We start from the raw sequence: 14,109 nt of genomic DNA, 5'->3' as shown, positions 1-14,109 counted from the left end.
TCCTAAGGAAAATATTTGTCATTTTTATATGGTCTATCTTTCATCATTCTTGTAAACATATTAAACTTAAATTTTTTATTTAAATGACAAAAATTCTAAGTTTCTTTTATATTTGCATTAAAAATTTTTACCTCTGAAAATTATATACACTTGGCAGCAGCTTTTACACGTGTTAACTGATATGTTTAATGATTTTCTGCTGCCTATAAAACTAAAATATTTTCTTATATAAAGTTATTCGTGAAGCTCCTCATTTTCAAAGCAAGTATTTTCTACAAGGTTTTTTTGCCAACACAGCAAGCATTTTTTTTATTTAATTTTTTTTTTATAAAAATTTTCTGTATTTTTGTGTATGAGAAATGTACTGTAAAAATGTCTTTTTTAAATAACAGTGTAAGTAATAATAGGCAAACTTAATCTACCCTCTTACTGGAATTAAAATTAATGTGACTGACATTCACATCTCCTAACATCTAGTGCTGAATATTTGGAAAACCTACATATGTATTGACATTAAGAATTCTTTTACTGTTTTAAAAATATCACTAATTTGCTTTTTCAGAAAATAGTCCAAGTCCACTTTCAACCTAGTTTGTCATGTTTTGCAATGTATACAAAGTGTTTGAAAAATGGCTACTTGTGTATTTCATTTGATCGTAGACATAAGCTTAAATTGCAAAGTTTCTTAAAATATGGTAGAGGATTTCATGAAAGCATTTTAAACAGTATAATGAGAGAATTCTGTCAAAAATGTCTTAACATTTTGCATAGCCTCTGCATGAAAAATAAACTTTTTCGTACGAGAAACGATAACTACTGAATGTTACATTACAATTTTGGAACAATTTGTCAGCACTCAACTAGCGTTGGAGATCGATCAGGTATCGACTGGTTCATGCAGGATGGGGCTCGACCACATCGAACAGATAAAGTTTTTCGCTTTCTTCATGAATACTACTTTGGGAATAGAGTAATTGCATTAGATTATCCGCAATTTACTGACACAGGAATAGCTTGGCCTCCATATTCTCCCGATCTGAGTGCTTTTGACTTGTTTCTGTGCGGCGCATTGAAAGAAACTGTCTATCGAAACAATCCCGCTACTCTAGATGAGCTTGAATTGTTATTGGCATTGCATGTGATTCCATTTCCCTTGAGGCATTGCAAGATATGATGTCAAATTTCCTTGTTCGTTTATGCCACCTCATTGTTTCGAATGGTGAATATTTTGAAAAAATTGTATTTTGATTGCTAAGGCTGCTTCCCTTTATTTTATTTATTTATTTTTTTAGACTCCTTTCAGTGAAAACGTTTTCAGTGCAGAGCGCCATCTGTTAACAATTTTCACAACTAAATTTTCTGAACTTCTGTCATTTTTACAGTTTTGCTAATGAACGTACAGTTTACCGCATAATTCTATCGATCTTTGTTGTAGAGATATTTAATTTTGAAATCAGGGCTTATTGCTGATCACCCTGTACTATTAATACATATATATATGTATGTGTGTGTCTATAGATATACATACTCGATAATTACTATTGCTTAGACAAACAATTATATCAAGAGAGTAGTTAGTAATACAAAGTATTCCTAAGTATTTACTTGAAAGAAAAGGTAGTCATTTGATGAGAGTTTCAAAGTGACTGCTTCTGCAAGGATGGCTTTGTGAAAATGCATGGTAGACCTCAAATTAATAATCCCCCAATTATATGAAATCACATTTATGCAAGTGTGCAAAAGTCTTTATATTCAAACTGAAATCTGCTAATTAGATATTAAGGATTTGTTAACAATTTCTTCTTTAGCAGACCCATACTTTTTGCATTAAACAATGTATGCCAAAATAAAAAAGATTAAGATATTTTTTGTGAATTCTTAGTCACTGCATTTTTGGTTTGCATTTTGCTCTTGAGACTACTAGGCTATTCTGGTGCAGGGAAATTTGAAAAATCAACTTTTGCCCTTCCCATCATTCTAATTGCATATTTTCTGTTTATTATTAGGCATGCTAACTTCTTAACCATAAGAGCACACTCCAATAATTTCTTACAGGATTAATCATGCTGTTTTTATTGCATGTAGTCTCATATTTATCCCTAGGCTGGTATTATTGAAGAAATGATGGAAGATACATTTGAAAGTTTAGATGACCAAGAAGAACTTGAAGAAGAAGCCCAGGAAGAAGTTGATAAAGTTCTTTGGGAATTAACAGCTGGTGAGAAATTTCTCTTAAAATCTGAATTTTATATTGTTCAAATATTTTTGATTCAGGTAGTATGTTCTTTTAGCTTAGTACTTCCATAAATGCATTAAAGGGTTATTCTAGTGAAGCTTAAAATTTACCATCATATAAAGCGGTGATTTCCAACAGGATTGGTACCACCCATAGAGATGTAAGAGTGCATCGAGAACCAGCTGTTATCTGCTTGTGCGCTCTTAAGAACATGCTGAAAAGTTTGATTAATGCAGCACAAAGTCTGAGATTGTTGGGAAGTTGTACTTCATTAATCTAACTTTACATTGTTGAAATCATTGAAACTTACGATTCTGGTTTCAGATATATCCAGAAATTATCAGTCTAAACCTAGAAAAGGGTTATAGAAATGATAAAATTATTGTTTATTATTTCTTTAAGGAAGGTTTTTTGTAGGGGGTTTGGTTTATTTAATTATGGCAAAGCACACTAGGGCTATCTACCTAAGGGGAGAGATGGCTTCGTGGAGGACTTTCTTAGGGGAACTGGCTCATATACACGTTATGCATGGGGAAAACCACAAAAATGCTCATGCAGCCAACCTGTTCACGGGATTCGAACCTCGGACTGAACTACCAGTGTTGAGTGACTTTACCGCTCGGCCGCTGGTGGGCTTTTTGTAGGTGGGGGATCGTCACCAAGTGAAATTAAAATGTGACTTGAAACCCAAGTGTCAGTATTTTCTGAATTTCAAACCATACTACAGATATCCACTATTCAATTCATAGATCAATAATTGAGGCATTATCATTGCGGTGTTAAACTTCAATTATACCATCTTCACAAGCATTTCTTTGTGTCATTCTGTTATCAGAAAATTCCATGTTTTATTTACAGTATTTGAAAACCTACAGATTTGTGGCTTTCTCATCATGAAATTTTGTAATTGGCTTTGCATCCAAGCATTATAAAAATAAGCTCAGATACATCCTTTCAGGATTTTGCTATACCGCCATATATCATATTTTATATTAAAATATTTCTAGAATTCATGGATGATCGTACTGCTGCATAAGTTTCATTGTGCACAAAGTTCTGATAACCATTGGTTGATTGGTGGATGTGTAGTTTTGAGGGAAAATAAAACAGAGATATTATCATTTACTGAAAATTGTTATTTTTAAACTAATATGCTGCTGGCCACCGTAAATGCAACACCCTGAAGGAAGCATGCAAATAACATGAAATTTATAACATGCATTAGCGGAGGTGAGATATGCAAATGATTAGAATTTCAGCGCAGACGCACATCATGCGCGCCTGTGGCGCCACTTCAAAGCGCTATTCAAAGCTTGGAGTTTTCGACGATTTCAAGTTTGGCAATTGTGTTTTTCTTGTGGATTTTTCAAAAAAAGATCAATTATGCCTCGTAGTAAACAGCAATCATCTTTTGATCAAGTATCCGAGTTCAACAGAGGAAGGATAGTGTCCTACCGAGAGTGTGGATTACCTTTCAGGGAAATCGGTAGTCGTGTTGGAGGAAACCAAGCAACTGTAATGCAGATATGTGGCCGTTGGATGCAGGAGGGTACGACGGACCGACGTGTTCGATCGCATCCACCTCAGTGCACCACTTCACGTGATGACAGGAACATTGTGCACATGGCAGTGACAGATCGATCAGTTACATCACGAACCATAGCATACCACATTCAGTCTGTAACGCATAATCCAGTGTCTACACGAACCATTCGATGCCGTTTATAGCAGAGTGGTCTGTCTGCAAGACGTCCATTGTTTCGTCTACCATGAAAGAAAGATGTGGACGGCAGAATGGAATGAAATTGTCTTTACTGACGAATCACGCTTCTGTCTGGAACACCATGATGGTCAGATTCGAGTCTGGAGGCACTGTGGAGAGAGGATGCTGAACAGCTGCGTTATGCACCGCCACACTGGTTCTTCACCAGGTATTATGGTATGGGGCAGTATTGGATATCACTTTAGCACTCCTCTAATGTGCATTGCCGGTACTTTAAACAGCCAATGCTACATCTCCGAGGTGTTGGAGCCAGTTGTCCTTCCTTACCTTCAGGGCTTGCCCACAGCCATATTTCAACAGGATTATGCGCGACCACATGTGGCACGCATTATCCAAGGGTTCTTCGTCAATCGCCAGATTGAATTGTTTGCCTGGCCGGCTCGCTCCAAATATTTCGCCGATAGAAAACATACTGATTCTGGAAGGAATCACACTTCACAGAAGTCTATAAATTTAATCATTTGATACTTGGTCAACCTGTTATCTACTAAATAAATTTTGGTATGATATCTCTTGTCTTTCTTTGTGTTGCAGTTTAGGTGGCCAGCAGTGTAATAATAGGTGAAACCAAAAAATCAGCTGCTTCAGATGAAAATGTTAAGTAAGGAAAATTTTGCTGCATTAACTTAAATTCCTTGGAATCTAATTCTCTCTGCTCTATGCCAACAAAAGAAAACCAGTATGATCAACAGCCCACTCCAGATAAGTATGTCTTGAGGCTTATTATTTAGGCTCTGTGGAACAATGCTATTCTTGCCACAACCATGTAAGGGCTCGAAATGTGCTCATTTCTAACGTCTGTGCAGCACTTATAAATGTATTATTAACCACAGTGTGATTTCTTAACCAGCAGGTGTTTGTAAGTGAAATACAGGAATTTCAGTTAAGAGAAAAAAATCTATGCCACTCCTGTGTTTCCTGTACATATTATATTTTCCATTCCTAGACTTTGAAAGGAAATTTTTTTCTGGTGATGAAGATTTTGGGTTTTATATTTTACTAAATCAAATGCATGTTTCAACAAATAGTTCTTGATGTCTTTTAACCCTTACGAAGCCAGGCCCTTCACTAACCTCTATGCTTAAAATGCTGAAGCACATGAAATTCCATTTGAGATCCACAAGAATTGCTTACCCTTCCTTCATGAATGAACAAAGAGGTTTGAAAGTTTTAAATGATATCTGGTCTAGTTCTAACAAAGAGCTGTCATTTGCCTGAGCATATTTAAAGAAACTATAGAAGGATCTTTTTATGACAAGCTGTATACAAGAAAATAAATAAATTAAAAGCATTTGGGAAACCAATCTTAGGCTGTTGCGTATTTTAGGGGAAGGGCAGAAAGAAGATCATAGAGATCTTGGCCATTCAAGCAACTGTGGTTGTAGATTTGTTTGTAATACGTTTTTGACTAGTACATGAATAAGTAATAGCATGTGCAATGCACCACCACAGTGTGTGTGTATGTTCTGGCTCTCTGAACAAAGCTAATATTTACAAGTGTGCACTGTTCATGACTAGATTTAGTGCTCATGCAGAGTATTGAATCTATGCATGTTTTGCAAGTTCATTAAACATTACTGTAAATACAATGTGCCCATAAAGTGAGCAGACAACTAAAAAAAAAAAAAAAAAAAAAAAAAAAAAAAAAAAACTAAAGAATAAAATAGAAAAGTGAAAGAATAAATGTATGTATAGAAAGAGTGATATCTCAACTGTTATTAAAGCCAGTTTAAACTGGTTATTTTGTCATTTGCTTATCAAAACACTAGTGTTATTTTCATTTTCTGAGAAGACATTGTGCAAAAAAATTTGCTTCGAGATGGAACAATGTTATAACATTAAATTTCGTTACAAATTAGGTAAACCTGCTACTGAAATGTTAGAGATGATTTGAACAGTAAATGGTGATGCATTTTTATCAACACCACCAAATGTATGAATGATACAACTCCTTTAAATATGACCAAAGTTTTGAAGAAGAAACAAAGGTAGGGTGCCCTTTAACTTCACAGAATAAAGAAAATGTAAAGAAAATTCATTGGACATATTCACCATGAATTTTCCCCTGAAAATCAATTAGTTATTCAGTATTCTTATCAGAAGGTGCTTTTCCGATTAAGAAACAGGATATAAGGCAAGTTAGGAAGGAACTTTTTAGATCTGAGCAATGGTTTCTTTTACATGATAATATTAGGCCCCTTACAACATTGTCTGTACAACAGTATCTTGCTAAGCATGCAGTGATAAATTATCCACCATATTCTCCCGACTTATCTCCAGCTGATTTTTTTTTTTCCCTTTTTCCGAAGCTGGCCATGAAAGAATAGAAATTTTAAAATGTCTCGGATATTAAATCATGGTACATAATGATTACATAAATGGTACATGTAGTTTGTGAACAGTTTGTTCCAACACCTATAAACAGTGTTTCAAATACCTGAAGAAATGCTGGAAATTTTTTGTAGACACCTCTGGCAATTATTTTGAAGGAGATAAATTTATTTAAAAGTGAGGCAATCTTTTTCTTATTTATAAGAAATTGTCCAGTTGCTTTATAGGTGCACCTTGTATGTTTTTTTTTTTTTTTTTTTTTTTTGTGGGGGCCTTATGGGATTGTTTCAAAGTTCCTTCAGAGCAAATATGAACCTAAAACTTCTGTGCACTATCTACAGATTACATTCAAAGCAGAACTTAAATATACCTTCTTATTAATTTTTTGGGGGGTCCGTAATAACTATTTGCCACAGAGATAAAAGTTCATTATTCTATTATTATTTTTATTTATTTTATTTTATTTTATTTTTTTTTTATTATTTTTTTTTTTTTTTTTTTTTCCCAACCGATATTTGAAGAGGGAGGTGATGTGAAATTCCAATTAACTTTAAGTTTTTTGTTTTAAGTTGTATGTTATGTTGACTACAGGTGATTCTGTTTTGATCACAGCTAATTTTATTATTGATTTATTACTGAAAGTTATAATCACGTATTATAAGGAAGGTATTTCTTATAAATTTCCTTATTTCAACATTTTTTCATATAAGCATGGTTTAGGCTTATAGTAACATGAATCAATTTTAGTTTGATGTCCATCTCTATCTCTCCATTCACAGAGTTGTGCAAATTCAGTCAAATGGGTAGTCATGAAATTTCATATTAAACTTTGAATACCTCAATTCTGTCAAATTTTGGTAAAAATATGTAACCGTAAGTGGCAGTTTATTGATGTCACTTTTTCTAACATTTTTCAGTACAATTAAAAATTAAATAAAAACTATTTTAAATATATTTATTATTCATATTTTTGCAACATTTTCTTTCTCTGGATATTGTTTTCATGATTGCTTCCTACACAATATAATGGTTAGGGGAGCCTACCGCAATGCTGAAGGACCCAGGTTTGAATCCCAGAGTTGGCATAGTTGTAACTGTCCATCTCTTCACAGGAGGCAATGGTGGCCACCTATTAGGTGTCTCCACAATAAAATGGCCGCCACTTCTGGACTTGGAAGTGGCGAATGCTGTATGGGCAAGAGCCAGCCATTAGATAAAAAAAGTTTTCATGGTTAGGGGGCTTAAATGTAATTTTAAAAATTCCAATTTACATGATTTGAATAAATTTACATCAATTTAAATAATTCTTAATAAAAAATTTCTATATTGCAAACTATTTATAAAACAACTTAGATAAATTTAAATTCAAAATTTTAAATTATAATAATAAATTTGAGTTTAAATTAAATTATAATAATAAGTTAAATAATTAAATTATAATAATAAATTTGAGTAATATGGTGTTTGATCCTGTGGTGGCCACAGCAGATTTTGTTAAGCAGATAACCACATTTTGAATTCATAGAAAAAATGTATGCAATTTAATGTTGAGTATTTGATATATGGTTTTATTCAGTCACCTTCAAATAAGACTTTAGTAATGTGTCTGGTTTGCCATAGAGTTTTCTCAAATAAAGCTATGAAATGTTCAAAATTAGAACATTTGACCAATAAATCGTAACAAAAATAAAAATGTGTCTCACCTTCAAGTACTCAAAGAACAACATTCGAGATGATGAACTTCCATTGCTCACTGGAATTACATAATTACAGCTGTTAAGACTGGAAGCAGAGCTGTCGGTGATAGATTGGGAAACTTCATGGTCAGATGACAAATGCTTCAATCATTTACTCTTGCACACAATTCATTGGCTGTAAAAAGATAATCTGTCAGATAAAAGATTTTGTTATCTTTTTTTCATTTCATTTGCATCATCATAGTTAGCCGAGAGAATTTAGCATAGTCAGCAATTTACTAACAGAGAAAAGAAAACAGATTGAGAGAGGACACAACTTGAAATTTGTTGATGACAAATATGGCACCAAATATTGAAAATTTATGGTCATTCCATGAAGCTCAGCCCTCTCACTAATAATATTTTATTCCTTTTTTAATAATATATGTTAATCAAACTTAGGAATGCTAGTAGAGGAATATGCTAGTGTGTTAATATCTTTTAATAAAGTAATTTTAAAAATCTCTCCTTGTTATATGCTAGTGTGTTAATATCTTTTAATAAAGTAATTTTAAAAATCTCTCCTTGTTGTTCAATATACAATATATAATATCCATATATAGTGCAGTAATGTTCACCTAAAAGATGCACCTATGAATCACTGTTTGGAAAAGTGGGCTACACTATTGATTTCAAGCATGGAAGTTGGTGTTTCTTTTCTGCCTGGAAAGGGGTTAGTGGGTAATTCCTCCCCCCCCAAAAAAAAGGGAGCAGTAGGCCAAAAAAGTTAGGAACCTATGATATAATGGATGTCTTAAATTTCAGCTCCATAAGAATATGTCACTGAATAACAAAAAATTTCTCTTAATTTATTTTTGTAGTCTTATTTAAAGTTGCATGTTTCAATTTTAGGTCAACTGGGTACTGCCCCAGCTGCAGTTTCTGAATCATTGCCTGAAACAGAACTTGAAGGAGCAGCAGCAGCAGCTGCATCTTCTAGTCATGATGCAGACCTTTCTGATATGCAGGAGAGACTTGAATTACTGAGAAGTTAACCATTGTATGCTTGACTTTCATGAAAATTTGCTTCACGAAAGTCTGTTGCATTTTTGCTGTGTGAACTATGCAATTCTACAAATAATGCATCTGGGAGGGGGACTTTTTTTACATTGCTGAACTTTAGTTGTTACCAGCATCATCTGTTTTGGTTTATATGATATTCATTAAAATATGTAAATCTTAAATTAGTGTATGTATATTAGAATATGAAATTCAGTTAGAGTATTTTTTAATAAAATTAAATAATGTTAATAAAATTGTGATGCTGGAAGTGCTAATTTAATTGCTAATTGTGGATTTTTAATTTATCAGTGCAAGTTATAATGACTTTCATGCAAATCTTATGCTTAGGAGTATTTGCCTTTCTTATGAATTGATGTATCATTGAAAGATATCAACATTTAATACTCTAAACTTGTAGTATTCTTTTTTAAAAGGCTTAGAGTATTTTCTAAAATTCTAATATTACAGATCTTCCTGCAGTTTTATGTAAAAGCAGATAAAATTATCTCTAAGATTTTCTTTCTGCAACCTGAAATTAAAATCTAAATATGGCATAGCAATCTTGTGAAAAGTATGCATGCATACAAAGCTTAAATATAAGTACTGTATTTTAAAAATGTAAAAAACAAGAATAGCTATGTGTGTACATATTAAAACATGATTTCAGAATGAATAAAACATTTTATATTTCTTTACTTTTGATTTTAAATTAAAATAGAATTGTAAAATTATATATGACTTTTATTTACTTACTTAAATTGATCATGCTACTTATATAATAAAATAGCATGAGCAGTGAGAATGTTTAACTCAAATTACGTTTTGACACAGTAAATTATGACTGTATTTTATAATAAGTGAAGAAAGAGTAAGGAAAAAAGGGTATATGGTGGTTAAAATCATTTTACAATTTGCTTTTGTAAATCTTGCCAAAAAGTAGTTGGGATGAATACTAGTCATAGACGTATATTGATTTTGCAAATTCATATCTATATCTGGATAGGGAGGTTTGTTCTTGACTGCAATACAAGATTCCCTCTCCTGCCCTGATTTATTTCTAAAATTCTTATTTTGCTAGCAAAATAATAGTTTAAGCCAACTGCTATAAAGGTTGAAAACTTATATAGAAGCCTTTCAGATTTAATATGACTGTGCATCAAACTATCTTTTGTTACTGTCTCAGCAAAGAAAATCTCTTTCAAATAATAATGATCTTCACATACTTATTTTTAGTAGATTAGCAGCTATGTATGACATCTGTTGGGTAATACTAGTTTAGAAAGCATTTCTTGTGATTGAGTTAACTCAATGAAAGTACAACAGAGATTTGTATTTGTTCTTATAAAGTGGCAAAATGTATATTTGGCAGATTTGGTTGTGACATAAATAATATACTATTTACTGTACTTAAAATTATATAGTCATAATGAATTAAGCCAATCTGTAGAAACTCGAACAAAAGGAAGAAACCTAAACCAAACCGAGTGCTGAACAGGCTATTTTTTCAATCATCATGCATTGATACAAATTTCATAAAAGTGTGTGAGATATTAATATTTGTTGGAAATCAGTTTCTGCGGTATTTAAAAATATATGTAGGTAGTGTTTCATCAAGTAAGAACACATGGCATTGATTTTTTTGGTTATTAAAATAGTATATATTTTCCGTGAAAACTAAATTTTAGTAATATTAAATATTCATCTTCGCACATTATTTCTTGAAATGTTAAAACATTTTTTGTGAAGAATATATTTCTGCAAATAAAAAATAATTTTCTCAAAGGTATTTTGCAGATTTTCATAAGAAAGTCTCTTTTGAAAGTATAAAGGGACTTTAAAATTCATACTTTTTGTTTCCAGGAAATATGGTTACTGGAACTAGTCAAATAGCTTTTCAGTGTTTTAACATCATAATTTAGAAATTTATAAGGTTTGTACCCAGCAGTGCTGAGGCAAATATTTTGCATTTTGGGAAGTTTTTCTAAGCATTTGTTTGGGAAACTGAAAAGTATGACAATTTATAGTGTTCATATACATATTCAGTCAGTTTCTTATGGCAAACTAAAGTCATAATTTGCTGTTTAAAAAAATTATATATTCAAATAATCTCTAAATTAATTAAGATTAAACAGAAGTATCTAGCTAATACTGAGCCTTTTTTTTATAGTTTATATAAAAAATATTAGAAAGTATAGTGTTATGTGCATCTTTATTTGAATAACTGCAATAAATTTTTCTTTGAATAATACCCAAGTGTTATCCTTAGTTTTTATACATTAAATTCTTAATTTTAATAACTATGTTTGCAATTTTTTATGTATTTATCTGTACAATCTGTTGATGTGAACAAAGTAATTAAAATAGAAGCAGATTAAATATATTTAGATCTAATATTCTGAGTCAGAAACTAGATGAAACCTGACTTCTAACCAATAGAAATATCCAGAAAAGAATATGTTTTTCCCTGTTCTATACTGAAGATTGATAAAGCATAGATATATTTTAATGTAATTGCTGTAGTGATAATAAATATTTTGAAATTACTGAGTGAGCTGATCATGTTGGTAGAATCCTCATTCCTTATATTAAAATGTGTTTGAATTTTTCTTGATGAGAAACAAACTTGAATTTTCTTTTAGAAGTTGATTGGTCAAAATTTCATTTAAAAAAAATCTGCATCTTTGTGCCAATTAAACACCTCATATATATATTACATACACCCTATATATATATATAGGATGTAAAATATGTAAAGCAAACTATTACCATTAATTTTGCAATATCACTTTTATTCCTCATTTTAATTTTGATGTTTCCCCTTCTTATCCGTTGCATAATGATGGTAATAGCTAATTCAGAACTTTAATACTCAAAATTTCCAGAACTGAAACCTTTCTCTTAAACTAAGTTTCTGTATTGGATAACTAGCACTCTGCCTAGCTAGACTGTTCTTTGTTGCAATTACAATGAGAGAAATATTAGTTTAATATGCTACAATAGGGTTCATAGCGGTCCTTAAAAGTGCTTATAAGTCCTTATATTTGAAAATAAAATATAAAAACCCTTATAGGTGCTTACTTTTTCTTTAAAGTCTTTTTTTTTTTTTTTTGTTTTTTTGTTTTTAGTGCTTATTTTTTGCTTTTAGTGCTTTTTTTTTAAATGAACGCACAATTTTTCCCCGTACCAAAGCCGAAACTAAATAAACAACTTTTCTTCCTAATATTGATTGTCAGATGGTGAATCATACTCCTGGAATTTTCCCCCTTTCTCTTCATTAACATAACCTTTGGTGTGTGCGGAGAGTACAGACAGGTGCCCTTCGTTCTAATGGTCAAAGAATTGCAAAAGCAGTAGAAAATTCCGGTACATTCGGCATTCTTCCCACCCAAATACTACACACGTTTGAATTTCTATCAAGATCTTAATAATTTCCATTCTCGTTCCGCTTGGTTAGTTCATATTCGTGTTTATTATGATCGTTATGCTTATATTATGAGAATATGTATGAATGTTTATAATAACATAGTTGCAGTAACTGCTGAAGTATAGTAAACTTCCAAAAATGGTTGTGTTTTAACACAGATTAGCTTTCTAAGGAATAATGTTCGGAATGGCTTAAATAAAGGGAAAGTAATCAAATAGTCAAAATAATTTAATTTTTTTGGCCAATACATTATACAGTATGAAGGTTATGAGGTTCTCCCCTTTCTTCGCAAAATCTCGAATATTGAAACTGTTACAGTTAGTTCGCTGCAAAACAAGCAACAGAACCCCTTTTTTTTTTTGTCACTTTCCAATCTGGATTGAATAGGACTAAAAGTTCTGCGGTCTACCAACCCAAGCGAAGAATGATTATGTTCCGGAAATTTAACGTGGTCTGTTGAAAATTAAAATGAAAAACACCCCTACCGGCAGCTGTTGATTCCGATTGCGTAATATCATGTAGGGACATAATTACGGTGCACGTATTGCGCAATAACGTTTGCGATATTTTGTAGAGATAATTAATTTTGATGTTCGGTCCGAGATTTGTTTATGAACACTTAAAAGAGTTTTACTGTGCTTGCTAAGCAGAATATTTTTCTGTTTCATTGGTTTGTTTTTATACGATGCACATATCGAAATGTCAAAAGGATTTATTTAGCTGAAAAAGTCTAAAGCCTTCCGCTCCACTTTTTCAAGTTACGCTCGACTGTCCGAATATTCGCCAATTTTTTCAAGTATGCAGGTAGTTAAGCTTTTAATGTTAAAGGATGACTGCATGAAGCAAACTTCTGTCTTCTGATTTCAGAAATGTTCCTCTTTTTCACTTAAATTATTTTGCTTGCAATATCTGTTAAGGGGAAAACTGATATACGATGAAAATTTAGAAAATGTTCAGAATTTAGATTTAAATTAGCTAAATATCAATATGAGTGGAAAAATAAATTGTATTTATTATTAAGTTCCAAGTGAATAGAATATGCTTTATTATTATTTATTTCCTCTATTTTGAACTGAAATTTCATCATTAAATCTTGTAATATAGTTTAGTTCTGCATAGTTTTTTTTTTCTCTCATTGTAAACTAGTTCTGTAAATTGAACTGCTATTTAAAATTTTAAAAGAAGCGTGTAATTGTTTTCCATGGCTGAATAATGCTCATTCTCTCTTAATAAATACTGAATTTCTCATATTTTAAATTACAAGTCTTATTTTTCTTTTAAGTTTATGCAGTTGTGTATAATGTAATTAGACAGGTGCTTATTTTTTTTCTTAAAATGTGCTTGAAAAGTGCTTATTTTTTTAACTAAAATGTGGCTATAAACCCTGTACAACTGTATCTTGTTGCATCTACACAACTTCCAAATTTATTCTTTCTTACGGATCTTCTGACTGTGCTTCAACATTTACCTGCATCATTCCCATATTATCTCATATGCATATATATGTGTGTGTGAGACAAAAAATTTAACTACAAACTATAATTTGCATTAGCAGTAGTCCTAAAGTCCTTTTTAATTTGGGTACCGTATTTGATGG

At 31.8% G+C, this 14,109-nt stretch overlaps 1 protein-coding gene across 1 annotated transcript in view; it reads left to right on the top strand.

Moving 5' to 3' along the window:
* Positions 1-11,639, top strand: part of Vps24 (vacuolar protein sorting 24) — a 48,646-nt gene extending 37,007 nt beyond the window's left edge. Inside the window, exons 5-6 of the mRNA XM_035375472.2 lie at positions 2,104-2,218; positions 8,939-11,639. Of these exons, the coding sequence (XP_035231363.1) occupies positions 2,104-2,218; positions 8,939-9,081 (258 nt within the window). The 3' untranslated portion in view covers positions 9,082-11,639. The remainder of the gene's footprint in view (positions 1-2,103; positions 2,219-8,938) is intronic.
* The last annotated feature ends 2,470 nt before the right edge of the window (positions 11,640-14,109 follow it).

Source organism: Stegodyphus dumicola, chromosome X2, assembly GCF_044657685.1.
Source record: "Stegodyphus dumicola isolate Sdum_Otavi_A_Nest chromosome X2, ASM4465768v1".
Classification (NCBI taxonomy): Eukaryota; Metazoa; Arthropoda; class Arachnida; order Araneae; family Eresidae; genus Stegodyphus; species Stegodyphus dumicola.
The sequence above is the reverse complement of the archived record's forward strand: the minus strand, read 5'-3'. Positions and strand labels throughout refer to the sequence as shown.